Here is a 27,855-nt window from a genome sequence, read left to right as displayed (position 1 = left end):
GTAGCCCTGGCTGTCTTAGAACTCACTCTGTCAGAGACCTGCCTGTCTCTAACTCCCAAAGCTGGGATTAAAGGCATGTGCCGCCACCACCATCACCACCCAACCCTGGCTCCAAGATTTAATTCTTAACATAAAAACAAATAAGCACACCTATCACATTAATATGCAACTTGTTTTTCCCTGTAAATAATTGGTAAGATTATACATATGCCAAAGAATCATTTTAGAAAAAATTTATACTTACTATGAGAAAGTGTTTTATTCGGAGAACCATTTTGTATATACCTAGGATCATATAAAATTTTTTCAGCAATTTCAAGCATAAAATGTCTAAGAACTGAGGTTGGGGTGTGGTTTAGTGGTTAAGAAGCTGGTTGCTCTTCTAGAGGACCTGGGTTCGATTCCCAGCACCCACATGGCAGTTCACAACCATCTGTAACTCTAGTTCCAGAGGCTCTAACAGCCTCTTCTGGCCTTTGCAGGCACCAAGCATTCAAGTGGTGCACAGACATACATGCAGGCAAAACACCCATACACATAGATAAAAATGTCTTTAAGTTTGTGAAATGTCTAAGAAGCCCCGAGCTAAGCCACAGTGGGGGGATTGAGAGAGTGCTGGGCTTCAGCTGGGTCCAGTATTAAAGCAAGTTGGGATCTCCTAGGTGTGGTGGCACAGCCTGTAACCCCAGCCCTCAGAAGGGAGGCAGTACAGGTGGATCTCTGTGAGTTCCAGGCCTGCCTGGTCTACGTGTCAAGTTACAGGACAACCAGGACTATGTAGAACAACTCTGTCTCAAGGGTTGGGGGGAAGTTAATATCAAAAGGAAGGCAGATTCAAGTCAATTTCTAGGGTGACCATCTTACACATGAGACGAAGAGACGCCTGGGAGACCGGCTGACTTGACCAAGAATCGCTGGTAGTAATGGCTGAAGCTGCAGATTTCTAGACTCCCAGAGTTCCCTGAATTAATTTGGGGTCTTTATGCTCTCAGAAACCTGTCACTTTCCCCACATTCAATTACACAGCCCCATATAAGGTTGCTGCCCACAGGTGAAGCTATGGTCCAGTTGTTGGTCATCCTGTGTGATCATTTGTTTATATTCTCATGACCGCTGTGAGACCCTTAGGATCTACCTCTCAGGCTAGAAGGACCTGTTCTAAAGTATTTGCTGACTTTGATTTTTTTTTACACTTATTTATGTGCATGAACGTTTTGCCTGCATGTGGGTATGTGCACCATGTATGTGCCTGGTGTCTTTGTCTTTGGAGGTAGGAAGAGGGCATCGGATTCCCTGGAACTAGAGTTACAGACCGTTGTGAACCACAGTGTGGGTGCTGGGAACTCAACCCAGGTCCTCTGGAAGAGCAGTCAGTGCTCTTGATTGCTGAGCCATCTCTCTAGCCCTGTGTTTTGTTTTAATAGAGTCGGGGGTTACTAAAGATATTTAGTACAGGCTGAACCACAAAGGTCAGGAGGAGGAGAGAGGCTCAGGACAAAGTAGATCACAATTGAGAGCATGGCTATATGCTTCTCGAGGAAAAGCCGAGGAGAGCAAAAATGCGGTGTGGGCACAGCTCTTCACTGGAGAGCCGCCTTGGCTTTTTCAACCCAGGACGTTACAGCAAATCTACCAAGCACAGGCTCAGAGCACCTCCCTTTACAGTTGTGGTCTAGTCTGGTGTTTCCCTTAGCAGATGCCCTCCAGGTAGTAAAACTTCAGTCCCACACATGCCTCCACCCAGCAAAGGGGCTGTGTTGAAAGGGGAAGGGATTCTCTCCCTGGAAGAACTACCAGAAGGAAACACGGAGAAGGAGCTGGGTGCAGATGCCAGAGCTGCTCCCGGTGGTAAGGGCGAGATGGACTTCACCCTTTGAAGGATTGACTCCAAAAGGCAGACGATGTCAGGGGATCCAGGTAACTCTTTTGAGAGACAATAAATTCCAAAACTTTGGAGACTTCAGAACACAGCTGAGTTAGCAAGAAAAGAGGAAAATCAGATTTAGGGAACCAGCCTCCCCAAATATTAAGAGTAAGGGCTCACCCAAGGCAGTGCCCAAGAGAAATTCAATTTTTACAAACTAAGAAGGATGCATTCTAAAGACTCATCTCTTCTCACACCCCTACAGGCCATGTGGGCCGAGGAGAGAATGAAGGGAGGTGTTAAGTCTCAGTCAGTGTCTGGGGGTCACTATCACTGTGATGAAACACCATGACCAAAGCAACTTGGAGAAAAAGGGGGTTAATTTTGCTTACACTTCCACATCACTATTCACCATCAAAGGAAATCAGGATCAACTGGACAGGGACCTAGAGGTGGGTGCTGATACAGAGACTGTGGAGGGGTGCTGCCTACTGGCTTGTTCCTCATGGTTTGCTCAACCTGCCTTCTTATAGAACCCAGGACCACCAGCCCAGGGATGGCACCAACCATAATGGGCTGGGCTCTCTTCCATCATAACTAATTAGGAAAATTCCCCACAGGCTTGTCTGCTTATAGCCCAAATTTCTGGAGGCATGTGTTTTGTTTTGTTTTGTTTTTGTTGTTGTTGTTGTTTTTCAGTTAAGGTTTCCTTCTCTCAGATGACTATAGCTTGTGTTAAGTTCACATAAAACTAGCCAGTAGTCAGAGAGCTGTGTGTGTGTGTGTGTGTGAGAGAGAGAGAGAGAGAGACAGAGAGAGAGAGAGAGAGAGAGAGAGAGAGAGAGAGAGAGAGAGAGAGAGAGAGAGAGAGAGAGAGAGAGAGAGAGAGAGAGAGAGAGAGAGAGAGAGATTAAGAATGTGTATTGATTGCAAAGAACAGAAGTTCTGTTCCCAGGTTGCTCCCAGGAATCTTGACACCCTTGGCCTCCTTCCCACACCCGCACATAAGTACACATATTTACATACAGACACATGCATCCATAATCAAAAATAAAAGTAAGTCATAAAATAAATAACCAGCAGCAACAACGAAAAGATCTCAGCCGCTGACAGTGCGGGTCTTACAGGTTCCTGCTTGGGAACTGGCACAGAAGGCAATTCTGAAAGGCAATACACCTTTGTTGCCACAAGGGGGCTCCACACCAGGCTTCTGGAGGAATTTTACATTTTAATTTTTTTTCTTCCCTTGTCATTACAAAACAAACATACGAATTGAAAAAAGCTAGGAGATGTCTTCAAACAGTCTGTGGTCTCTCTATTAACATAAAACTAACGACACTGCGTTAATGTATATGCTTCCAAACCTACCTAAACTTTGTTAGACATAAAATTTTATATGAACATTAGATGGATATGGATAATACACGTGATAACACATATCCTATTATACACAAATTTCAATACCGAAATAGAATCGTTCCACACTCCTCTCACTATATATCAACACCTTTCCATGCGTACATGGTGTCCAGATATGTCACAGGAGCGGGGTGTATCTCTGGAAACTGGACTTTTTTCACAGACGGTTGTGAGCTGCCACGTGGGTGATGGGAACCAAATCCCGGCTGGCCCTCTGCAAGAACAGCCAGTGCTTTTAGCGGCTGAGCTGTCTCTCCAGCTTCATTCAAAACATTTTTTAAACGATGTCATTTTATTCCATTTTTCATGTCATTAAAATGTTTATTATAATACACACATTATAGAAACCCCTACAATTTTCATGTCGTTGAAGTGTTTATTATAATACACATATTATTGAAAATCCTGCGCGGATGCCCTACGGTGACTCAATCACACTTTTCTGTTGTTGGAAGTATTCACTCCATTTCAAGGCAAAGATGGGCGTGCTACAGCTGGCCAGTTGCAGAAGTGACCGAGCCAGGGATGCACACTGCCCAAGTTGTATCCAGCCAAACCAGGTCGCCAGGGGCTGTGTTGACCGGAGTTCTGGTGAGCAGTGCCTCCCGCCCTAGCATCAGCGCCGCAGGACCGCAAGGGGCGGGGCGACGCGCGGGGGCGGGGCCGGAGGGCGGGCTGAGGCGGGGCCTCGTGAGGAGGGCGGGGCCGGGCGCGGCGGCGGGCGGGTGCCGGCGCTGCCGTTCGCCGCTCGAGCTGCAGGTGGAGCTGTGCCGCCGCGCTGCCTCCAGGAAGCCTCACGGGCCTTCGTCGGCCTGGCCGCGGCGCCGGCTCCCAGGATGCAGTGTGGAGTGGCCGGGCGCTGACGGAGGCGGTGCGGCTGCGGGCGGAGCGGCGGGAGGCCGGCCTGCGAAGAGCGCGGCGGGGAAGGCAGCGGCGCTGCCGGCGGAGAGGACCCGGCGGCCGGGCCTGCGTGGGGCCGCGCGCCGCGGCGTCGACTTCCTCCGCGCCGGGCAGGACAGCGCAGGGCCATGGCCGAGGCGGCCGCGGCTCCGGTAAGGGCGGCCCGCGCGCTTGGCCCGCGCGGCCTCGGGCCCCGGAAGGCCGGGGCCCAGCACACAGTGCCGCAGGCCCCAGGAGGGCTTCCGGGCCAGACCGGGCCTGCGGGTCCTGGGGCTGCGGCGAGCGGCCGCGAGGTCCGCCGGGGCCTACCGGACCGGGTGGAGCCGGGCGCCGGGAACGGCCGTCCGCGTCCCGGAGGCCGACCCGCGCCAAGTTCCCGGTCTGCGCGTCCCCGGGCCGGGCTCCTTCCTCAGCGCCGGGCCGGTGCTTCCCACCCCCAGCTCCCCCCAGCGGCCTGGTGGCACCTGGGAGGTGTCCGACGTCGATTCCGCATACACTGAGCACCCACTATGTGCCCAGCCCTCCCCGGGCAGCGCGCGACGGCTGCTCCCATTTGTCCAGCCAGGCTGGCGCTGTGCTCAGCCCGGTGTAGGCATGATTCTGTCCGCACTGCAAACCTGTGGGGTAGTTACTATTACAGTTACCATTTTGTACAAAAGAAAAGCTGGGGGCCCAGCGAAGTTAACTTGCGGAGAATCTCGGAGAGAAAAGTGTGGGAAGACGGTGCTCACCGCTCGCTCCATGGCTGGGATAAGGAAAGCAGACAGGTACACGAGTAGCCATATGGTCGAACAGAAAGAGGTTGTAGCAACCTGGTGGAAACGAAGTTCGAATGCAGGTGCTGAGCAGACCCTGTGCCTCCTGCCTGGCCAGGTATTCTGTGCTCTTGTGAGCTGAGTTAACGAGGGTTTCATAGGGCTTGGGCAGAGAGAGGCAAGGCACTGAGACAGGACAGTACAGGACAGGTCTACAAGCCTGGAGAGATGGTTTTGGTTATGAGGCTGCAGAGTTGGAAGGGGCTGGAAGGCCTGGATTTGGTCATGTGGGTGGGGAACAGTGGAGGGATTTGGCATCCTCTTAGACCAGGGGCTCCTCTCAAACTCAGTTTCAGCTTCCCTGCCTGTTTTGCAGTGGGCTATATCACCTTCCCTTTGAGTTAGCAAGGTGCTAGGCTTCCCCAGAAGACAACCCCACACAGTTCAAAGGTCCATGGACCCCATAAAAATGGTTAAAACAAACAAGCAAAAAACGACCCACAATTCAGATGTTAAACAACAATAATATCACCGAGGTAGATATTGTGCCCATTTGTGTTACACAGAGTTTGCCCCAGAGGGAAGGGCGGCAAAGTACAAGGAGACATCTGAAATAGACTCTTGGGGTCTGGGATAATCCCTGAAGAGGAAGGAGAGGCCAGAAGTACCCTCCCACAGTAGTTTTTCCCTCCCTGCCCATCAGAACCCATCTTCTGAGACCCCCTGAAAGTCTTCAGTCAGACCCAGCGTTCTCCCTCCTATACAGCCTGAGAAACTCTTGGGCACCTCCAGGCCAGCTTTTCTGCCTCTGGTCAAGCTCTCTTGGCCCCATTTTCTGATGTGTCTAACCAGTTGCTGTGTTCCCAGTGACTCAAATGAGTCCACACTAGTTCCTAGAAGTCACTTTTATTTTTGTTCAAGAGTATTCTTCTAGAATGTAAGGAACTTCTTCAGGCACTGGCCAGCAGTGGCACCCATGCGGGGTGGGGATCCTGTAGGTTAGACCTCCGATGTACATGGAAGAGCTCTTCCCACTCCCCACCCAAAATGTGCTCTTCATTTCCAGTGGGCAGTCTCCAAAGCCTTTGTGCCATTCCCAGTGACAGGGACGTCGTATCAGTCTTGTGATTGTTGTTGCACATGTAAAAGTATGACCGTCTACCTTCCTTACCAGATTAGACTGTGTCACTGATCTTAGGATAGCTCATGTCTGAGACTGATTTGTACCTTCCAGAGAGTTCTAGTGGTGTAAAAAGTCCAACTCAATGCCAGGCTTGGTAACACACTTGTCACTCCAGGACGTGGGGTGGTGAAGGCAAGGAGGATCAAGGGTTCAAGGCCATCATTCTATTCTACCTAGCAGGTACTAGGTCAGCCTGGGCTAAGTGAGACTTCATCATAAAAACAAACAAAATATTCATCTCTTTGATTGGTTAAAATTAGCAGTAGTGGTAATTTTAGCTCATGGGGGAGGGGCAATTAGGAAGGGACCAAATCAGATTGTCCTGGAGGAAAGGGAATTGGCCATTGAGCTTATCTGTCTGTAAGAGGGGACAAGAGATGCTTTTTTAAAAAGCACTTGAGCAACCCCCTTGTTTGTGCCTCTTAGTTGAAGCAGCTGGAGTTTTTGCTGGGTCATCATCACAGTTCCTGTGCGATTGTGACAGGAGGCAGGCTGCCCTAGTAAACCTGCAGTTTGTCGGTTCTCCACTGAAACACCAGCAATGCTAAGTCACTGTTTACTTTGCAAAATCGCACTGTGTTTACCATGTGGTTAGCACTGTGCTGTGAAAAGACATAGTGTCCGCCAGAAGAGATGTTCAGTGTAGTGACATACAGGAGATGCTGAATAGGGTGTGGAAAGTGCCAAGGTAGGAATCTGCACAGTGTGTTATGGGGTCCTGAGCAAGGCACCTGCCGGCCTCAGGCCAGATCTCTATACCCAAAGAGGCTGTCACTAACGCAAGATCTGGTGCATGATATAGGATGTCCCTACTTTCCACATACGTGGGTCCACCACTCCCAGCTTGGCTCACCCCATGCCTAGAGAAGGATCACAGTGCAACAGTGCAAAGAATGATGCTGATTTCTCCTCTTTCTCGAAGATTTCTCCATGGACAATGGCAGCTACAATTCAGGCCATGGAGAGGAAGATTGAATCACAGGCCGCTCGATTGCTTTCTCTAGAAGGTCGAACTGGGATGGCAGAGAAGAAGCTGGCTGACTGTGAGAAGACAGCCGTAGAGTTCAGCAACCAGCTGGAGGGCAAGTGGGCCGTGCTGGGGACCCTGCTGCAGGAGTACGGGCTGCTGCAGCGGCGCCTGGAGAACGTAGAGAACCTGCTGCGCAACCGGAACTTCTGGATTCTGCGCCTTCCCCCTGGCAGCAAGGGCGAGGTCCCCAAGGTAGCTTTTGGGGGCCCTGGGGTGGGGAGCCCAAGGGTCCATGCCTACAAGCGTGTGGGTGAGCGAATGTGACACTGGTTTCGAGTTCCTGTGACCTTTGATGACGTGGCCATGTGTTTTTCTGAGCAGGAGTGGGCCAAGCTGGAGGACTGGCAGAAGGAGCTCTACAAGCACGTGATGAGGGGCAACTACGAGACACTGGTCTCCCTGGGTAAGGCCTGACACAAGCCTCTCTGAGGTGGGGTTTTAGAGTCCCCAGACCTCTCTTGGTGATAAAGTCGTTTTTATGTCAGTGATGTGGAGGTGCCTGGGTTCTGGGAGCAAGGAGACTCTGCCTCCTCACTTCCCAGCCTTCTCTCCTCATGTTGTGAGTGAAGAGTCAAATACTCCCTTCTGCTTGGAGGAGCAGAACAGGGAAAGCGGTGCCCTCTGTCCTCACCAGGCCCAGAGTGTGGACATCTGTTTCTGCTGAGACTGGAGCACAGGTGTGCCACAGCTCTCCAGTGTGTTTTTAATCAGCTCCACTTTAGAGGAGGAATTGTTCTTTTACCATCGATTGGGTAGCTTTTATATGACAAATCAGAGGGTCTGTGGAGAGTAAGGTAGACCTCGCCTCTCAAAACAGGTGTTCTTTCTGTGCCCCAAGCCCTGCTGCCCCAGCCCCTGGGGCTGCTGTCCTGAAAGGGGCAGACCGCTCTGCTTGGCCTCACTTTCTAGTCAGGAGTGTTTGGTGGGTTGTGTGTGTGTGCACTCACGGTATGGTCTGCTTCACAAACCTGCTGCTGCTGATGTGGCCCTGTGTCCCAGTGCCACCAGCTCTGGCGACAGGTGACTCTTGGGGTGCACTGCTGAACATGCAGCAGCACCTCCCCGCCCCCTGGATTCTACTCAAGATTGTCCCTAGACTTTGCAGCAGAATGCCTACCATTGAGAGCTGCTGTTTTATACCAGTCAAGACATTTAGTTTCTAGGCTGTTAGTGATTTTACAGCTGCCTGTCCCCGGCTCTGATGAGAACATGGCAAAATTAACCCCCTGTCTTTCCTCAGACTATGCCATCTCCAAACCCGAGGTCCTCTCCCAGATTGAACAAGGCAAGGAGCCATGTACTTGGCGTCGCACCGGCCCCAAGGTCCCGGAGGTTCCTGTGGACCCAAGTCCAGGTGAAGGGTTGGGAAAAGGTCAGGGCCACATCAAAGTGTCATCAACATAGAAAAGTAAAGATCTAGGGGTGGTGTTAGTCTTCCTTCCAGAAAGACACAGAGAATGTTTCAAATCTAAATCTTTCATGGTTGAGTCATAGCTGACTTCTCAGCTGTGTTGTAGAAACTAGTGACTTCCATCCTGGACATAGACAGCCAAGTCAGAAGCAGGGCACAGAATTAGGGGATGAGAGAAGAGGGAGTGGGGAGCTCTGGCTATTCAGAGCAGTGCAGAAAGTCACCCATTGGCAAGCTGTGTGGTCCAGTGTGACTAGAGTCAGGTGTTGGCTTCAGGTGAATTGGGTCCTGAACGGTGTTTCACATTTCCCTGGAGCCAGTCAGCAGCTCTTCAAGTTTAGGAAGGAGGGGGATGCTGGGTTCCTGTATGGAAGACCTTGCTGGGTCATCTGGCGAGAGACATTGTCTCTGCTCAGCCTCTGCCTCCTCCTTTGTCTGTCCTGCCACCTTGGGTTTGTGTCCTTGATACTGTGTCACTCAGATCTTCCTGTGGTAAACTCCCATGTAATTGTGTTTTACGTGTTTACTTCATGGGAGTTCAGCTTCATCTCATTAGACAAGGGCAGAAACAGGTCTAGAGCTGAGCACATGGCCAGTTTCACTGATGCATTGACCATGTACTTTAGCAGATGTATTTTGAGAAGCTTATTGGTACCAAGGACAGTGTCAGCTGATGTTGGGAAGGTGCCTACTGAGAGTTCTCTGCCTGAAAGAGGTGGGGGACACATATGACCTTGACTTCCAAAGCCAAGGGTGAGAGGTTCCTGGTACCCGATTTTATTTGTTTGTTTGTAACATGGTGCTTTCCCTTGTGAGAACCAGCAGGGTCCAAGAAACAGCCAGTTGCCGGCCCTCACTCTCCCCTGTCCATTGAACTGAGCAGGAATCACATGTTGCCTTTCTTCTCTCCTTAGTCCTGGTATCTGGGGTTCCTGCCCTCCTCTCACTCCTGATTGAGTTGATCCATGCAACCCTAACATCTCCATGGTGCTCTTCAGGACCCACCGTCCAGTGTGTTCCCATCTGTCTTGCGCAGGCTGAGCCCTGGCTCTTCCCAAGTGCGGCTGCCCTCTTCCCCCGCCCCAGGAGGCAGGTGTCCTTGCTCCTCGTCACTGCCCCTTGCTAGCCTCTCCCTCCTCTGGAAACCCTGTCACTCTTCACCCCCACTACTCTTACAGACGCTGTGTCCCTGTGGTGGCCTCACCTCCATACCTTCACCATGCTGCACGCTTTCGGCTTCCTCATTCCTTCCACTGTCCCCATCCCAGCATGTATTCCACAGCCACTTCCTGCTGCTCGTCCTCCCCGTCTTAGACCCTCCAGTCCAACAGGTCCTCAGTCTAGGACCTTCAAAGCCTTCCCACTCGCCTCATCCTCCTCTGCCGTCACTCGGTGCCTCTTCACACTCTCTCCCTGTCCCTGTATTCACTCTTATCTACTTGGCAAATCATAATCCAAGAGAAATCATCTGCTTGCCCTGCACCTGCACCAGGCCGCTGCCACGACAGACCCATAACCCTACAGCCAGTCTCCCCCACTGTTCCTGACCAGCATTTCGGGGGGCTTTTTATCCGCCAGTAGTCACCAGCATCATCTCAGCTGCCTCACAGGCTCAGAGGCTGGCAAATAATGGCTCACAAACCAAACCTAGCCCTGTTTATAAAGAGCTCACAATCCAAGAATTTCAGTTTAGTATTAAAAGATCATTTTTAATTATAAAAATCTACTCTTGGCGGGAGGGGCTGAAGAAATGGATCAGTGGTTAAGAGCACATGTTGCTCTTGTAGAAGACCCTGGTTCTTTTTCCAACACCCACATGGTGTTTCACAAACATCCGTAACTCCAGTTCTAAGAGATCTGACACCTTCTGACAATAGGCACACATGTGATGCATGTACATACATATAGCTGAACATTCACACACATAAGATAAAATAAATCTAAGGTGTGGGTGTGTGTGTGTGTGTGTGTGTGTTACTTTTTTTTAAGAAAAAAAAAAGCATTCTCATGGCCCTCCAAGTCCTTGTGCCCTGCCTGTTCTGTGCCTGCTGCTCTGCTTACCTGGCCACTCTGTAGTCCACTCTGCTTCTGTCTGGCCCAAGACTCTGCCCTATGCCACCTTCCCAAGGGCAGCAGACATTCCCTCCCTTGGCCCCACTCCTCACTGCCCCCAAGACTGCCCCTGTCTCTGGCCTCCATTCAGGCTCCAGAGGGAGCATGTATGACCCCAGGCCGTCCCTGCTGTCTGGGTGCCTCTTCCACTAAGCCTGACCTTCTCAGTCTCCGCTGACAGTGCCAGAAGATCTGCCTTCCTCCTAGTGTCTAGAGAGTTTGCCACCATAGCTCACTGTGCTAATCCAGCTTCTGTTATTACTGACGACCATACACTGGGTCATTCTACAGTCCTACAGTCCCCACAGTCCTAGCCTGGAGGCTGGAGAGTCAAGGTCAAGAGGCCATACCTGGTCAGACCCTTCTTGCTGAAAGCAACAAAGGATATCTCATTGTGAGACAGCAAATCTTCCTTCCCCTTGTTACAAAACCTCTCAGGCTATTGTGGGGGACCCCACACCCATGACCTTATCTAATCCTGATTGCCTCCTAAGGCTCCGCCTCTAATACCATTAACAAAGATCAAGGGATTAAGTTTCCAACACAGGATTCCAGGGACACACCCAACCACAGCACTGCTTCCTGAAGTTATATCTTTGGATACACAGGATACCTCCATCTCCTGTGGTTCCTGCCCCACCCACCCCTGCTGCCCTTCCTTTGCTGTTTCCTGTGGCCTTGAGACCTTTCTGAAATGGTGTCCCCTCATTCTCACAGTCTCTTCCTCATGGCAGCTTAGGTCTCAGTACCTATGTCTAGGTGTGTGCCCCTAGCCTTGACTTCTGCCTGAATTTCCCACACCCCACTGCCTGGGCTGTGTCTCTGTTTGGATGCCCAGTAGATAGCCATGACAAGTACATCCCAGGCAAGCTGGTAACCTCCCTTTGAAACCCATTCTTCCCTCATTCTCCCTGGCTTCTCCATCTGTCCAGCTGTAAGCCAAAAACCCAAGATTCTGGCCCTCTAGTCACAACACACATCTACTTTCTCTCTTCCTAGCCCTCCCACTCAGTTATCTAGACTCCTTCCAAGCCTCAGTCTCTTGCTGAGATGACTGTCATCAGTGGTCCTGCCCTTAGCCCCTACAGTCTGGTTGGACCCAGAGATCCCCTTAAAATGCATGTCCTAACTTTTCATCCAATCTCCACACAGCTCAACCATCCTCCCATTTTCATCTCCCTCTGCTCTCATCCCACTGTCCTCTAAGCTATTTGCTCAACATTCAGGGCTGCTGGTCCCAAATCCTTGGCTCATGTACTTCTTCAGAGCCACTACAGGCAGGCCTTTGAGTGGGATTTCCTCAGTCACCCTATCTGACATTGTAGTTCTCCCACCCACAATTCTAGTCTCTCTTTGTTCCAGGTATTTTGTATTTACCCATTATATGCATGTCCTCCCTCCCATTTATAAATCCCAAATGATAAAAAGTAGTTTTTGTTCATGTAATCATTCCATACTCAGAATATTTCATAACAAAGAGTAGGAATTCAGGAAGTGGTTTTGAGTGTATGCTCAGTCCCATCCTTTGATGTGTCTGTGTTTGGGGTTTGGAATGTGTCTCTGGTACTGCTGGCTGCCTTTGTCTCTGTTGGGTTGTTTTTGTTGTTGTTGTTTTCTTACTCTTCTACTCTTTGGGGGGGGGGGCTGCCACCCAGCTCCCAAATAAATCCCATGGAAACTTATTCTTTCTTATAAATGCCTGGCCTTAGCTTGGCTTATTTCTAGCCAGCTTTTCTTAACTTAAATTATCCCATGTACCTTTTGCCTCTGGGCTTTTCCTTTTCTTAATTCTGTAATCTTCCTTTCACTCTTACTCTGTGGCTGGCTGTGCGGCTGGGTGGCTGGCCCCTTCTTTTCTTGTTCCTTGATCTCTCTCACTTCCCAATCCCTCTTTTTCTCCTTCTATTTATTCTCTCTGCCTGCCAGCCTCTCCTATCCTTTCTCCGGCCTTGCTTTTGGTCGTTCAGCTCTTTATTAAACCAATCAGGTGTTTTAGACAGACAAAGTAACACAGCTTCACAGAGTTAAACAAATGCAACATAAAAGAATGTAACATATCTTTGCAGCATTAAAGTAAATGTTCCACAGAAAATGTAACACATCTTAAAATAATATTCCACAACAAGTCCCATTTTTCATGCAGTAACTACTTGCCCTTTATTGCCCTTGTGTTTTGGAAAGCCAACATAAATGTTCCTGTATTTTTCACTCTGTAGTACACATTTGTCTGTACTAACTCATCAGGGTGCTGCTACTGCTGCTGTGGAAGATAGTCCTGCTCTTTTAGTACAAGCCTTCCTGCCATAGCTCAGTACTGGGGTTAGAGGTGGGGCCTAGTGCACCTGGCCCACTGGGCTTTGCACCAGGTGCTTGATATCTGAAAAACAGCCATATAGCTGGGTGTGACACATGCCTGTAATCTCAGCGTTTGGAAAGCAGAAGACTCTCGAGACCAGCTAGGAATACAGTAATGAAACCTCTCAAACAAGAGAAAAGAAAAATCCAGATGTAGTAATGTATGGCAGTGTTTTGGAGACTGGGGCAAATGGATTGCTATGAGTTCAAGGCCACCTGGATGACAACAAGTTTCAGGCCACCCCAGGGATACATAGTAAGACCCTATCAAAATAAAACAACAGAGAAGAAAAGAAACGAAACTGTTGCAATGTATTTTCCAGTAATGTCTATTTTTTCACTGCCACAACAGCGTGGCAGTGGCATCCTTGAGTGCATCTTTGTATCAACATGTTTCTCTGGAGCAGACCTAAGGTGCCACCTGTGTCAGTCTTAGTCACCCCCTCTGCCAGTACCACTGCTCTCCCCAAAGTCAACAGAAGCCTCTCCCATCAGCCATCAGCATTATGAAATGTGTTTCTGACATCTTTTCCCACTTTTCATAATTAACATTTGCTCGTGAGGCAGGGGTGAAATGTATCTCAGTTTAATTTCTGTTTCTCTGACGGACTATCATAGCATACAGAGGAAAAAGAGTCTGCTCACCTCAGGGCAGACAGGAAGCAGAGCAAAGATACTGTCTTAATTTTTTTTTCCTTAAAAGATTTATTTATACACACACACACACACACACACACACACACACACACGAATGTCTTGTCTGCATTTATGTAGGTGACCGTGTGTGCCAGAAGAGGGCATCATATCCCCCTAGAACTAGAATTATAGATTGTTGTGAGCCATCATGTGGATGCTGGGAACTGAACCCGGATCGTCTGCAAGAACAGCAGATGCTCTTGACAGCTGAGCCATCTCTGCAGCCCCTTTAAATATTTTTAAATTACACCTTACATTTAGGGGTGTGTGTGTGTGTGTGTGTGTGTGTGTGTGTGTGTGTGTGTGTGTGTGTGTGTGTGCGCGCGCCATGGCACATGAGGAGATCAGAGGACAACTTGTAGGATAGGTTCTCCTCCATCATGTGAATCCTCATGATCTTCAGCTTAGCAGCCAGCACTATTACACACTGAGCCATCTTACCAGCCCATATTGTATTTTTTAAATACATTTTTAAGGTTTTGCTTTTTAAATTGTCCTTAATCCATCTAGAATTAATATTTATATAGACTGCAAAAGAGAATTTAAATTTTTGCCACTGGACACAGTGGCACACACCTCAAACCAACTGGGAGTAGAGGCAGGAAAATCAGAAACTCAAGATTATCCTTGACTACAGAGAAAGTTGGAGGGATGGCTAACAGGCCCTGTACCAAAAGCTCTGGCCTCCAAGCCTGATGACCTTAGTTCAATCCCTAGCACCCACGTGGTAGGAGAGAACCAACTCCTGAAAGTTTCCGTCTGACCTCTACACGTGCTGTCGTATGGGCACTGGCATTCACACACATCTACACATAATAATAAATGTTAAAAAAAAACTAATTGGAGACCAGCTTAAAACACATGATACCCTGACTCAGGCCGTGCATTAGAAAACACCCGTCTTGGCTGGATTGTGACGTCACCTGCAGCTTGAACTAGTTCTGCATATACTCGGGCTCGTTGTTCTGTCTGTCTCTTCCCATGCCACACTGTTCAGCTCCTCAAAGCCTGTGGATCAGACCTGCCCTGCCTGCTCTTTGAACTGTTCTGCTGTTCTTGGATCTTTGCTCTTCAGGATGCATTTTGGAGTCTTTAAGTTCTCAAGAAAATCCTCTTGTGAGCATGGATGAATTTCATTCACTTGCTTTATAATTTAACGTCTAGAGAATTGCCATCATTCCAACTCAGCTTTTCTGTCCACAGGAAGACTCATTTATTAACAGTTTCTTGGGTCTTGTTCTGGTAGTTGTTTCTCTAACAAATAGGATTTTCTTTTAGACTTAATTTTGAGTTTTATATAGTTGTAACAGGGATACATGTGGTATGCTTTGACTTCATTAGGTTAAAAAAATGCTGCTCTTATTAGGTATGGTGAGTCATCTGTTCAGACATGCTTTGGTTTTTTAATCCTTCACAAAAAAAAAGTCATGAGTAGATCCTTTGGCAGTGCTAGGGATAATACCCAGGGGCTTGTACAACACTGTTTTTCCACTCTAACAATTTGGCTAAGGTATTGTAGAATAGACACCCCTGCTGATGTTTCTAGAGTTTGTACCTGCATTGTGATTTTATCAGGTCGTTTGTTTTGTTTTCAGCACTAAAGATCAAACTCAGGGCCTTGTTCGTGACAGGCTAGCATTCTATCATTGAGCTATACCCCAGCCTCCTTTTAGATTTATTTTCACTTTGAGATGGCATCTCCCGGTGTTGCCCAGGCTTGCCTTGCACTTGAAATCCTGCCTTGCCTTCTGAGCACTGAGACTGTTACCTGGGAGGAGATTTCTTGGGTTCTTGTCTTTAAGGGAAGAATTCATCAGAGGGGTGCAGTTTAAGTAATGATTTACCTAGCAAAGTGAAGCAAAGCCATAGTGCACTTCATAGAGTGGGGAACAAGCCGAACTAAGGATGGGCAGTGAAAAAGATCTTGCACTTGTTATTTTATAAGAGGTGTTATGAATATTTATGAGGTAAGTAGCATGTTTGTGTGGTAAGGTAACCTTTCCTCTCCCATATCATGGGATACTGGAGCACACTTCTAGTGTTCTTCTTCCCATGATCTTTTTTAGAAACCCACTAAAGAGATCAAAACCACAATGTCAATGGTATTCTGAAGCCTGGGTCCTTGGAGGATATAGACCCTTTGTTAGTTCACATGTGTGGCACCTGGGAAAGTACTCCCTCCCCTTAGTTTTACTATAGTGGGAATAACCAAACTGCAGTGTGAGGATGTTCAGCCCGAGTGACATCTTGAGCCCAGACACGGCTACTGAGATAACAGCTTCCATTTCCATGGTTACCATTTCCATGGTTACCTCACATCGAAGCCCTGCCTGCTGTCTCAGGATTACAGGTGTGTGTCATCATACCTGGCATCTTCTAAAGGACCAGTCTTGATGGCACACACCTTTAATCCCAGAACTTGGGAGGCAGAGGCAGGCAGATCTCTGAGTTTGAGGCCAGCCTGGTCTACAGAGTGAGTTACAGGACAGTCAGGAATACACAGAGAAACCCCCGTCTCAAAAAAAAAAAATCTTCAAAAGGCGCCAGAGAGATGGCTCACCAGTTAAGACCACTTGCTGCTCTTCCAGAGGAGCCAAGTTCTGTTCCCAGCGCCCACGTCAGGCAGCTTACAGCCATCTGTTACTCTAGGTCCAGGGGAGCCAATACTTCTAGCTTCTAAGCCTTAGAATCTAAGGGCACCAGTACTCACTTGCACATACCCAAACACAGACACATACCATATACATGATAAAAAGTAAATCTTTAAAAGTTATCTTAGACTATCCTACGAAATCAGCAGTTTATTATATAATTTTAAATAAAATATAGTTTTAAGGCATAGCTGTGCACACCTATAATGACATTCAGGAGACAGGAGGCAAGAATATCAGAAATTTGAGGCTCCGTCATGAGGTCCTGTCTCAAAACCAAAAGCTGAGGATGTAAGTCAGTGATAGAGCTCTTACCGAGTATGCAAGGTCCTCGGTGCTGCCCCGGCACCATGCACACATACATACACACATTTCCTCCTGCTTGTGCCTAGCCAAAAGTTTGGATGGTTTGGGGGCAGGTGTGTGGGAATCCAGTATAGAGCCTTAGTGCACGTGGTCACCAAGCACTCTCTCCTGTCTCCCAGCTAGACTTTTTATTGTGGACAAGTGTTATTAGTAAACATAGAGGGTTGCTTTTGATTTTTAGTAGTGTGGTTTTTCTGCATCACACATAATAGTAAGAAAAATACCTAGGAACAAGACTGATGAAGTGTCTAGAGTAAAGTCACCACTTGTATACCAAACACCAGCATGAGAATTGAGCACCACCAGAACCTTCCAGAGTCCATGTCCCTTCCAAATCCCAGCCTTTCCCTTCTTTATAAACAAACAGAAACCAGGAACTGAGCAGATCATTCCCTGCCTTTCTTTATATTGTTATTTTCTATGTGTATTACCAAAAACCATTGTTTGGTTTGGCCAGATTTTAAACTTGTTATGAATGATGCTATGTACAGACGTTCTTCTTGGGCTGCTTTTCTCATTTGAGATCTGTGCTTGAGCCCTCTGTGCTGATATAAAACCATTAGTTTATTTCCATGATTTTTCACTTCATAGTTTTTATGACTAACACATTGCATTTACTTCTTTTACTGCTGGGGAGTATTTGCATTTTGTCTAAGTTTGGGGTTATTTAGGGTTAGTTGTGGATTTTGATTTGGTTTGGTTGTTTTGCTATAAGGACATGCTGTTGTGAAAATTCTTAGTAGGTTTCTCTAGTATCGACCTGGGAATGACCCAGTAATGTCAAAGTGTCCCTGAAGTGGGGTTACCAGCAGGACCTGGGGCTCTCTCCTGCCTCATTCAAAAGTTGTTTTCATTTCTGACCATCATATGGAGGTGAAATGGTTTTGAATGGAGCACTGTGTGCTGTGTTCCTGGGCCATTCTTCTATTTGTCTTTTTAGTTGTTTTTCTTATCCATTTGTAAGAGTTCTTACATGTGGGAATATGAATCTTTGTATGTGTACTGATATTTTCTCAAGTTGGGTTTGTTGACTGTTTTGTGTGCTGGAGCTGGAACTCAGGACCCTATATCATAGGCAGTGGTCTTCTCCCAGGCAGTGTGCTCTGTGATGTATTGTAAAGCCCAGAGGCCTCTCACACCACTGTACTTAGATTTGGTAGTCTTTCCCTGTCTGCGTGAGCCTCTCTGTGTCTCAGCAGTTAAGAACTGTTTCCCAGTTTCCAGATCATAACGTCTCGCATTTCCTACTGAAAGTTTCAAGCTTTGCTTTGCATATTCAAACCCTTAACCCAGCAGGATTAGGTTCTCTACTGAGCAGCTGAAGAGACTGTGGTACTTTCTTCCTAGTGCTTTGTTCCTCCCTTGCTGCTGGGAGACTTTCACTGGCTAATCAAGTACTATGGAACTACAAATGGGGTTGGATGTCAAGATTGACACTTTTTTCTTTAATAGAGTCATGCTACACTTGATGGTCTGCAGTCCTTTATACTACCTCAGTAAGAATTCATGATTATTTCTTTATTTAGTTTTAGTTTTTTCGAGACAGGGTTTCTTTGTGTAGCCCTGGCTGTCCTGGAATTCACAAAGATCGGCCTGCCTTTGCCTCCCAAATGCTCGGATTAAAGGTGTACACTACCAATAACAACAACAACAAAACAACAGATTTCATAATTTTATTCCCAAAGGTCTTATACTTTTTCTTTAGTTATATTTTTATGTTCCTTGTGTACTTTGTTTTGTTGTTGTTGTTGCTATTGTTTTTTGTTTTGTTTTACTGCTGTGTTCAGTGGCATCTTGTTTAACTGGTAGTTTCTGTTTATTGCTGATTTATGGGGACTGGGGCAGGAACACCCTCCCATCCAGCAGGAGCTCTGTGGAGGTGCTGTTTGCAGTCCTCTGCCTCTGATGTGTAAAGTAACGCACTGGAGAGGTGAGGACCAGGAGCTGGACTAGCACAGTCCCCAAGCCACTGGCCACCTCCTGAGACAGCTGTCCTCAGCTTCCCTGCTAGGAACAGGCTCCAGCCCAGGTTAACTTCTGACACTAGGGTCACGGTAAACAGTTTTGTCCACAGATGAAAGCGAAAGTCTGAATTATCATCATCATAAAAACAGCTTAGCCTCACTGCTTTCCTCCTTTGTTTCGTGGGTTAAGATCCACGTCAGAAGAAAAATAGCAATTGATTGGCTCCTCAGAACACTAGTTGTGTATTAAAAAAGCAGTTGTGAAGCCAGGTGTGGTGGTGGTGGTGGTGGTGGTGGTGGTGGTGGTGGTGGTGGTGGTGGTGGTGGTGGTGGTGGTGGTGGTGGAAGAGGAGGAGGTGGAGGAGGAGGAGGAGGAGGAGGAGGAGGACACCTTTAATCCCTGCAAGCTATTTCTCTGAGTTCAAGGCCAGCCTGGTCTATAGAGTGAGTTCCAGAACAGCTAGGTATGCACAGAGAAACCCTGTCTCAAGAAAGAAAGGAGGGAGGGAGGGAGGGGAGGGAGGAGGGTAGGAAGGAAAGAAAGAAGGGGAAAGGGGAAGAAAAGAAAAGAAAGAAAAAGCAGTTACCTTTCATTTGTTGACATTTCTAGAAATCTTGCTGAAATTCTCATTAATACTAATAACTTTTCTAATAATTGTCTAATTCTCAAATTTTCTGAGAAATTAATCACATCAATTAATAAAAATGTATTGGTTTTTGTTTTTAAATCTGTGATGGCTTCAGTAGAAAATAGGCACCCTAGTGATATAGACGTAACAATGGGTACCCTAGTGATAGACACATGATAATGGGTACTCTAGTGATAGACACATGATAATGGGTACTCTAGTGATTGGTGATTTGAAAGGGACTGCTTTGAACTTTCCACATTGAGAATACCACTTAACAAGTCCTACAGTTCTGGATGGCTAAGGGCTTCAACATCCAACAGGAGGGACTACAGTTTGGGAGGATGGATTTGTTGTTGGCTTTGGCATCTATTGAGATGATGTGGTTTTTGTTTGCTGTTTGTCCCTTTAGTGCACTAATACAGTTAGTTATATTAGTTCCTAAGGTTGAACCAACCTTGCAGTCCTGGAATAAACCTTACTGTGTCATGATCATTTGTGCACACTATAGATTTATTATGCTGATGGTTCATCAGTTGGATTATAATTTTCCTTTTACAGACTGCCTCCTCCTGCTTTTAGTATTAAAGATATAAGCCACTATGTGGTCTCCACTGTTATATGCTCAAAGAGTTTGCTTGATGTTGGAATGATCTACTCTGGGTGTCCAGAAAACACCGTTGAAGCCATGTGGGTCTCAAATTTTCCTTGTTGGAGGCATTAGACAACGGATTTAGTGTATTTTAGTTATGAGATTATTTATTCTGTTATAATTATATATAATACATAATATAATATATATATAATACATAATATAATTATGTATTCTGTTCCTTTTTTGGTCGGTGTAATTGTTCTAGGGGATTTGTTCATTTAGAATACCATTCACAGTATACTCCTTACCATTTTAACTTCAGCTGCATCTAAGCTTACTCTTTTCTTTTCTTTTCTTTTTTTCCATTCTCAGGCCAGTTATGGCTGCTCTCTCATTTTCTTCTAGTAGTTTTACTAGAGATGAACTAGCTTAATATTCTTTTCAGTGAACTAATCTTATGTTCTCCACATTGTGTTTCTGTATTCCGATTTACTAATTCCACTTTCACATCTTTCTCTCAGACTCGGAATTAAACCTAGGGCTTCACCCATGCAGGGCAAGTTCTCGCACCACTGCACTGTGGCCCTGGCTGTTGTTGTCTGTTTGATTTTGTTTATCCCCCACATTATTTTGAGGCAGGGGCGCAGAATGTTGCCCAGGTGACTTTAAATAATGTGCTTATGATCCCCTCACTGCCTGCCAAGAAGCTGGAATCAGAGGCCTGAGCACAGCTGTAGCTTCCTTCTGCTCTTTTTAAAGGCTTTTGTTTGGAGGCCAGCCTGGTCTACAGAGTGAGTTCCAGGACAGCCGTGACTAGACAGAGAGACCTTGCCTCAATCAATCAATCAATCAGTCAATAAAGAAAGAAAGGCTTTGTTGTTGCTATTGCTTGTGAGACTTTGCATTACCTGACTAGCCCATTAATTTTCATCCTGTCTTTTCTACTGTAAACATGCAAAACTATAAAATTTCTTGTATGTTCCACTGTAGCTCCAGCCCACACATTTTGATAATATTTTCATCGACATTAGCACCAGATACCCTCTTCTAATTTGCATTTCAGTTTTCCCTTAAACCCTTGAATTATTTACAAAGATACATATACCATATACATACCTACATGGAATTACTGATTTCTGTTTTGCTTTCTGTTAACTTTTTTGTTTGTTTGGTTTTGGTTTTTCGAGACAGGGTTTCTCTGTGTAGCTTTGCGCCTTTCCTGGAACTCACTCTGTAGACCAGGCTGGCCTTGAACTCACAGAGATCTGCCTGGCTCTGCCTCCCAAGTGCTGGGATTAAAGGCGTGTGCCACCACCGCCCGGCTAACTTCTTTTTTTATTGTTTGTGTATGGGTGTTCTGTCTGCATGCATGTCTGGACACTACTTGTGTGCCTGGTGCCCTCAGAAACCAGGAAAGGTTGGATCCACTTCCACTTCCTCACCCATCTCTAATTTTGCTCCTGGAACACTTCTGGAGGTATGGGTAAAGCATACCGTCCATCCTGTGTGTTATGGCTGGTCCAGACAGGTGCCTGGCTTTGGTCACCTTTTGTTGGGATCCCCTTCTGCCATGTTCCTTGGGATGTCAGTATTGCTCCTGTCCTTTACATCTCCCCATTCTTCTTTTGAGTTTATTCATTTAGTTTTTACCCTCTCTTCAGACTATTGTTACTTTTAATTAGATTGAAAGTTATATGCTGGGCAGTGGTGGCTCACACCTCTTATCCCAGCACCTGGAAGGCAGAGGCAGGTGATCTCTGTTTGAGGCCAGCCTGGTCTACAGAGTGAGTTCCAGGATAGCCAGGGCTATACAGAGAAACCTTGTCTTGGAAAACAAAACAAAATTTCTTTTCAGTAAGCTTTAGAGACTTTTTTTTCCTTCCTTTCATGGGGTGACTTTTTATGAGTTTGATGGTAATGGACTCGTGGTTGCATGTAATGGAATTTGTCTGAAAATGCCTTTGTTCCATCTGTAGTTGAAAGACAGAATTCTAGTTTGACTGTTATTTTCTCTTACCTGTGAAGATAATGTCCCTCGTTCTTCTGACTCGGCTGTTGTTGGGGAGAAGTCATTAAGTCAGCATTACTCTGCTGGGGTGTACACTCCCTCAACCCAGGCAGCACTCGCCAGTCTACCACCAGCCCGGCCTCTGCTCACCTACGGCATTGTCACCTATGCTTGAAACCTTTGTGTTTTCCAATATTTTAGATGCCTGTTAGGGACTTCCTCTGGTTCCCTGCGTGTCCAGCCACTGTATGCCAGACTCAGCTCTGAATGCCACTGTTAACATCTACAGAGATGATGGCAGGGACTTTGCTGTTAATCTGTCAAGAACTCTCCCGGCCATTTACCATCCATTCTAATCTCCATACACACACCCCTTTGTTTTTTGTTTTGTTTGTTTGTATGTTTTTGGAAGACAGGGCCTCATGTATGCCAGGCTGGCTTTAAACTCGCTATATAGCTAAGGATGATCTTAAACTTCTGATCCATCTGCCTCTACCTCTCAAGTCCTGGGATTACCCGGATGCACCACCATCCCTGTTGGATGCAGTGCTGGGGATTGGACTGATAGCTCCTTGAGCTAGGCAGGCACTCCACCAACTGAATTACATCCCCAGCTCCTCACTCCATCCCCTAATCAAATTGCTTTCTTTGACCTCTGGACTCTTTCTTTTAAGCTCATGTGCGGTAAGATACAAGTGAGAGCAAGACTCCAGGGCAGCTAGGACTTACCTTGGCTCAGCTCTAGCCCTGAACATGTCTGCATGTTCTTCCTTCTCACCAACCCAGGCACCTACTGCCATGGCTTTCTTGCACTGTGAGCCCCTAATGATCTCCTTGATTGTATACATAGTCCAGCTCAGGCCTGGAGGCCTCACGTACTCTCCTTTTCCTAGGCTCTGGAGCCCCAGTTCCTGCCCCTGACCTCCTGATGCAGATCAAGCAGGAGGGGGAGCTCCAGCTGCAGGAGCAGCAGGCTCTGGGTGTGGAAGCCTGGGCAGCTGGACAGCCAGATATTGGGGAGGAGCCCTGGGGCCTCAGCCAGTTGGACTCTGGGGCAGGAGACATCTCCACAGATGCTACCTCTGGTAAGTAACTGAGATAAAAGCAGACTCTGGGATGAGTTGTAGGGACTGAGGGTAGAGGTTGGGGAGGTGCCTAAAAGCATATGAGGAACTGTGAGCTCTCAGAAGATCTAGCCTAGGGGTTACAAAGATGGCCCAGTAGTTAAGAGCATTGACTGCTCTTCCAAGGACACAGGCAGCTCACAACTGATGCCCTCTTCTGGCAACTGAGAGTACAAGGCATGCATGTGGTGCACAGACATACATGCAAGCAAAACACCCATGTGTATAAAATAAAAATAAATCTTTTTAAAAAGAAGAAGAAAATCTGGCCCGACAAGAAGTTTTTCAAACCTACCTTGAGGCATAGGCTCACCTCTTGTTGGAGAAAGGTGAGTGAGTTGATAACATCTGACTTTCCAGTGCTTCAGAGAAGGGAGCAAGACACTGACTTCAGAGAGGCCAAGGCACATGGTCATTCAGAACAGGGCTTTCAGGGTTTCAGTGCCCTGCCTTCCTCTCCCTGTTTTCAGGTTCACTATTCTCCCATGTCCTTGTCCTTCCCCTAACCCACAGGCTGTGATTTCTCTTCCTTACAGGTGTCCATTCCAACTTTTCCACCACCATCCCGCCCACTTCCTGGCAAGCAGATCTCCCTCCCCACCACCCCTCTTCAGCATGCTCAGATGGGACACTGAAGCTCAACACGGCAGCATCCACAGAAGGTACAGGGGTGGCGGGAGAGGAGACCGATGCCTGGCCTGGGAGCCCGGTTCTTCCTGCACACTGTCCCCTCCTTCCCGCCACCGCCATGCTCTGCGTCCAGTCTGACAGCTAGCTCTCTGTGCCTTCTGCTCTCTGCTCCTTCAAAACCCTCTGATTTGAACAGCCTTCCTTGAGGATGCCTGTGTTTTTATACAGTTCCTTTCATGTGGAGTTAGCCAGTCTATTCACAGAAGCTGATTTCTTGGAGGACAGGCCTTCCCCCTCCCCCCAGGCAACCTGTGGCTCCCATGGCACAGATGCAAACAGACTGCGCTAAAACCACTTCCTAGATATCAGTACTGCCAAAGACAGCGGAAGCCGGAGCTGGGAGAACAGCTCTCACATTCTTGTATTCATTCTCGTGTTTGAAGGCCAGTTATCTGTTACCTCAATAAAAATTTGTCATCTTTTACCACCCCCACCCCCAATACACTAAAAATCCAAGATCCCTGATAACAAGCCTTGGGCTTAAAATTCAATATATTTATACAAAGTCAAACCGTTCTGTTCGTTCAGTAACATTTTGGTCATCAGGTAACTGCAGTTACTGCGCACCAGATGGCATGCTGAGGGACCTTCAGGTGTGTTGTCCAGGCTAATCTTGTAGCCTGGGCATTCACAGTGGAGCTGTGGTTAAGAAGTGTTCCTGACAGCTGTACAGAGTCCCAGATGCCTCAGAGGCCAAGCTTGTGCCTCGGCCTTATTTTTAGTACATGGCCATCACACTCAGAATCCCTTTCTTAGAATAAACTCATGATTTATTTTAACAGCCGAAGAAAGAGAAAACAGAATCTGGGGACAAAATCTGGGAGTTGCTTTTACTGTGGGGAAGTGACAGGCCAGGTGAAGCTTTGGGCTAGCCTCAGAACCAGGACGGAATGCCCCTTTGAGCTGTGTGGCTCCATGGGGCTGACCTTTTGTGGCCTTTAAAAGTGTCCAAAATGATCTCTGCTTTTCTCTCTTCCAGCAGACGTAAAAATTGTTATCAAAACAGAAGTCCAGGAAGAGGAAGTGGTAGCCACACCTGTGCATCCCACCGACCTGGAGGCTCATGGGACTTTGTTTGCACCAGGCCAAGCCGCAAGATTCTTTCCCAGCCCTGTCCAGGAAGGAGCCTGGGAAAGCCAAGGCAGTTCCTTCCCCAGCCAGGACCCGGTGCTGGGGCTGCGGGAGCCCACTCGGCCAGAGAGGGACATTGGTGAGCTGAGTCCTGCCGTAGCACAGGAGGAGGCCCCTGCCGGGGATTGGCTCTTCGGTGGCGTCCGGTGGGGCTGGAATTTCCGGTGTAAACCTCCTGTGGGCCTGAACCCAAGGACGGTAACCGAGGGACTCCCCTTCTCCTCTCCTGACAATGGAGATGCCATCTTGGACCCCAGCCAGGCCCCAAGACCCTTCAATGATCCCTGCAAATACCCGGGCCGGACAAAAGGCTTTGGTCATAAGCCGGGGCAGAAGAAGCACCCAGCCGCGCCCCCTGGAGGCCGGCCCTTCACCTGTGCCACATGCGGAAAGAGCTTCCAGCTGCAGGTGAGCCTGAGTGCGCACCAGCGCAGCTGTGGACTGCCCGACGGGGCGGGCACAGGGGCAGCTTCCACCACCACTGGCGGAGGCGGCAACAGTGGTGGTGGTGGAGGTGGTGGCGGAGGTGGGGGTAGCGCACGGGACAGCAGCGCCCTGCGATGCGGGGAGTGTGGCCGCTGTTTCACACGCCCCGCACACCTCATCCGCCACCGCATGCTACACACTGGCGAGCGGCCCTTCCCCTGCACCGAGTGTGAGAAGCGCTTCACAGAGCGCTCCAAGCTCATCGACCATTACCGAACGCACACGGGCGTGCGGCCCTTCACCTGCACAGTGTGTGGCAAGAGCTTCATCCGCAAGGACCACCTCCGCAAGCACCAGCGCAACCACCCGGCGATGGCCAAGGCGCCCACTCACGGGCAGCCGCTCCCACCACTGACGGCTCCTCCCGACCCCTTCAAGAGCCTGGCAGCCAAAGGACCCATGGCTTCCACAGACCTTGTGACTGACTGGACTTGTGGCCTAAGTGTCCTGGGACCCACTGATGGTGGTGGGGATCTGTGACATCCTCCAACCCTCCCGTGGCCCCAGCAGGCCACAAATGTACAAAGTCCCATGTGCAGACAGCAAGGTGGCCTAAAAGCTCAGAAGCAAAAAGGGAAAGTTGGCAGAGAACCAAATTTCCACGTTGCTGAACTGGTCACTGGAAAGAAACTTCTCAGTGCAGCCTCCACCTTAAAGAGTAGGATTCCAACTGTGAGACTGAACACCTTAGTAGATCTTAAGTAATTTAATTACAAACCCATTTTTTTGTTTGTTTTTTTTCTCTTTAATTCGTGAGGAAAAAGATGGAAAACAGTAGCAACAGCAGTTAAGTTCTGAGGTGTACTGTGGCTTTCAAGGTCGTGTGTCCACCTTGTCTTACCAGGGTTGGAAAGGTGGTCAGTGGGAAGAGCAGGCAAGGGCTCTCCCGGCCTTGGACCACGCAGTCCTATGGCAGGTGAGTTCCCATTCTATTCAGGCAGCTAGTCTGGCCCTTAGGTCCTGGGTGATGAGGGCACTAGGGGCCTGGACAGACAGCTTCCACTCAGCAGCAGGGACTACCCTAGAAGCAGCCCTTACCTTCTCAAAAGACCCTTAAAGCCAGGCCTGACTTTCCCTGTCCAAGCCATCTGTGGTACCTGTCCAAGGTGGTACTGTCCACTGTAGTCGTGGGCCTGGCTAGTAAGAGTCATGGAGCTGTGGTAGTGTATGTCTGGAGGGTGGTGGCCCTCGAACATGAGGTCACAGAAAGCCAGGGCCACCCATCCTGGGCTATGTCCATTAGCAATGGATGCTTCTGTTGGCTGCCCACTGTGCAGTACATTCATTTTCAAAATGGCTCCATTACCATGACTAGGAAGCAGCAGACAGTGGTTCTTTTTAGAGAGAAATAAAGGGCTCAAAGGGGACACAGCCTCTCACTGTGAGTACTGTGTGTTCCAGGAACTGGGAAGAGCTTCAGCTGAGTCCCAGCTCTCTCATGGAATATCAGTTTAGGGGAGGAAAGGTTTTGAGGTCTTGCCCTCTCAAAAGATTTGTCCCACACATGGATCAGATCATGAAGACAGAGAGCTCCTGCCTCGGCAGCTCAAGCTGGACGGCCCCAGTATGCTTCCACGTCACTGGGCACGCAGGTGGTAGTTGGAATGCCAGGGAACTGGGTAAGTGGCTTTCTCAGGCTTGCCTGGAATGTCTTCACGGTGGAATTAGAGCTAGGTCCAAGTTTCTGTCCTAAAAGTGCTGTCCCCACCACACATAGCCATTCCCATTTTGTTAAAGCAGCCGCTGGTCCTCTTCCCCAAATGGGTAACGACTCCCCGAAGAGAGCAGAGACCATGGTGCCCAATCAGCTCCCTTCTGCGTACTTTTATTAGAAATAGACTAGTTAATAAGATTGTTTCTATGTACTGTATATTTTGTACCTGTTTACACTTCTAATATTGATATAACTGATATTTTGAAAAACAAATGAACAGAAAACATCCTGTTAAAATAAAACCTAACCAGCACCAAGGCTGTTTGGTGGATTCCATTCTTGGGCATTTGGTCATTTTCCCTGCTGCTTCTAAACACCTCCTCCAGGAGGCCATTCCTCAACCCCACAGCTAACGCTTGGCCAACGTGGGAACTGTGAGTGGGTGATTTCAGGGAAGTCTGGCTCCCTGGAGATAAACTGGATTTTGGAGGGAGAATCAAAACCTACCAAATCTGTTTTGTAATCAAAGTTTATATAGTTTAGTTTACTTTGAGATGGTATTCAGGAAGATAGGATGCTCTTGGAGAAAACTATGGACTATCAAGAAAATGGATGCAAACTGTTGAGTCCTCCCGCCCTTGCCTAGGGAGGTGGCAATACCTCTGGCTGCATCCTGGTCTTGCTGCTTCCAGGAGCGTGTTTTCGATACTGCCACCCAAAGGCTGACAATTACTGTTGATAGTTCACCTCACACTTTTGGCATTTTTTCATCTCAGCCATAATTTAGGGAAAAGAAAAAATTTTGGGGTGTGCTAGAGAGATGGCTCAGCAG

At 47.9% G+C, this 27,855-nt stretch overlaps 1 protein-coding gene across 9 annotated transcripts in view; it reads left to right on the top strand.

Moving 5' to 3' along the window:
• Window positions 1–27,359, top strand: part of Znf746 (zinc finger protein 746) — a 279,080-nt gene extending 251,721 nt beyond the window's left edge. The window contains exons 1-7 of one of the 9 annotated variants that reach the window (XM_015988870.3): window positions 4,625–4,950; window positions 7,044–7,343; window positions 7,473–7,554; window positions 8,392–8,505; window positions 22,832–23,023; window positions 23,599–23,724; window positions 24,735–27,359. In XM_015988870.3, coding sequence (XP_015844356.1) covers window positions 4,693–4,950; window positions 7,044–7,343; window positions 7,473–7,554; window positions 8,392–8,505; window positions 22,832–23,023; window positions 23,599–23,724; window positions 24,735–25,849 — 2,187 coding nt within the window. In that variant the 5' untranslated portion in view covers window positions 4,625–4,692 and the 3' untranslated portion in view covers window positions 25,850–27,359. Of the gene's footprint in view, window positions 1–4,624; window positions 5,057–7,043; window positions 7,344–7,472; window positions 7,555–8,391; window positions 8,524–22,831; window positions 23,024–23,598; window positions 23,725–24,731 lie in introns of those variants that run through there. The other 8 variants (XM_015988869.3, XM_015988867.3, XM_076566661.1 and 5 more) reach the window with 8 other exon arrangements.
• The last annotated feature ends 496 nt before the right edge of the window (window positions 27,360–27,855 follow it).

This window comes from Peromyscus maniculatus, chromosome 3, assembly GCF_049852395.1.
Source record: "Peromyscus maniculatus bairdii isolate BWxNUB_F1_BW_parent chromosome 3, HU_Pman_BW_mat_3.1, whole genome shotgun sequence".
NCBI classification, from domain to species: Eukaryota; Metazoa; Chordata; class Mammalia; order Rodentia; family Cricetidae; genus Peromyscus; species Peromyscus maniculatus.
This window is presented reverse-complemented; position numbering and strand designations above follow the sequence as displayed.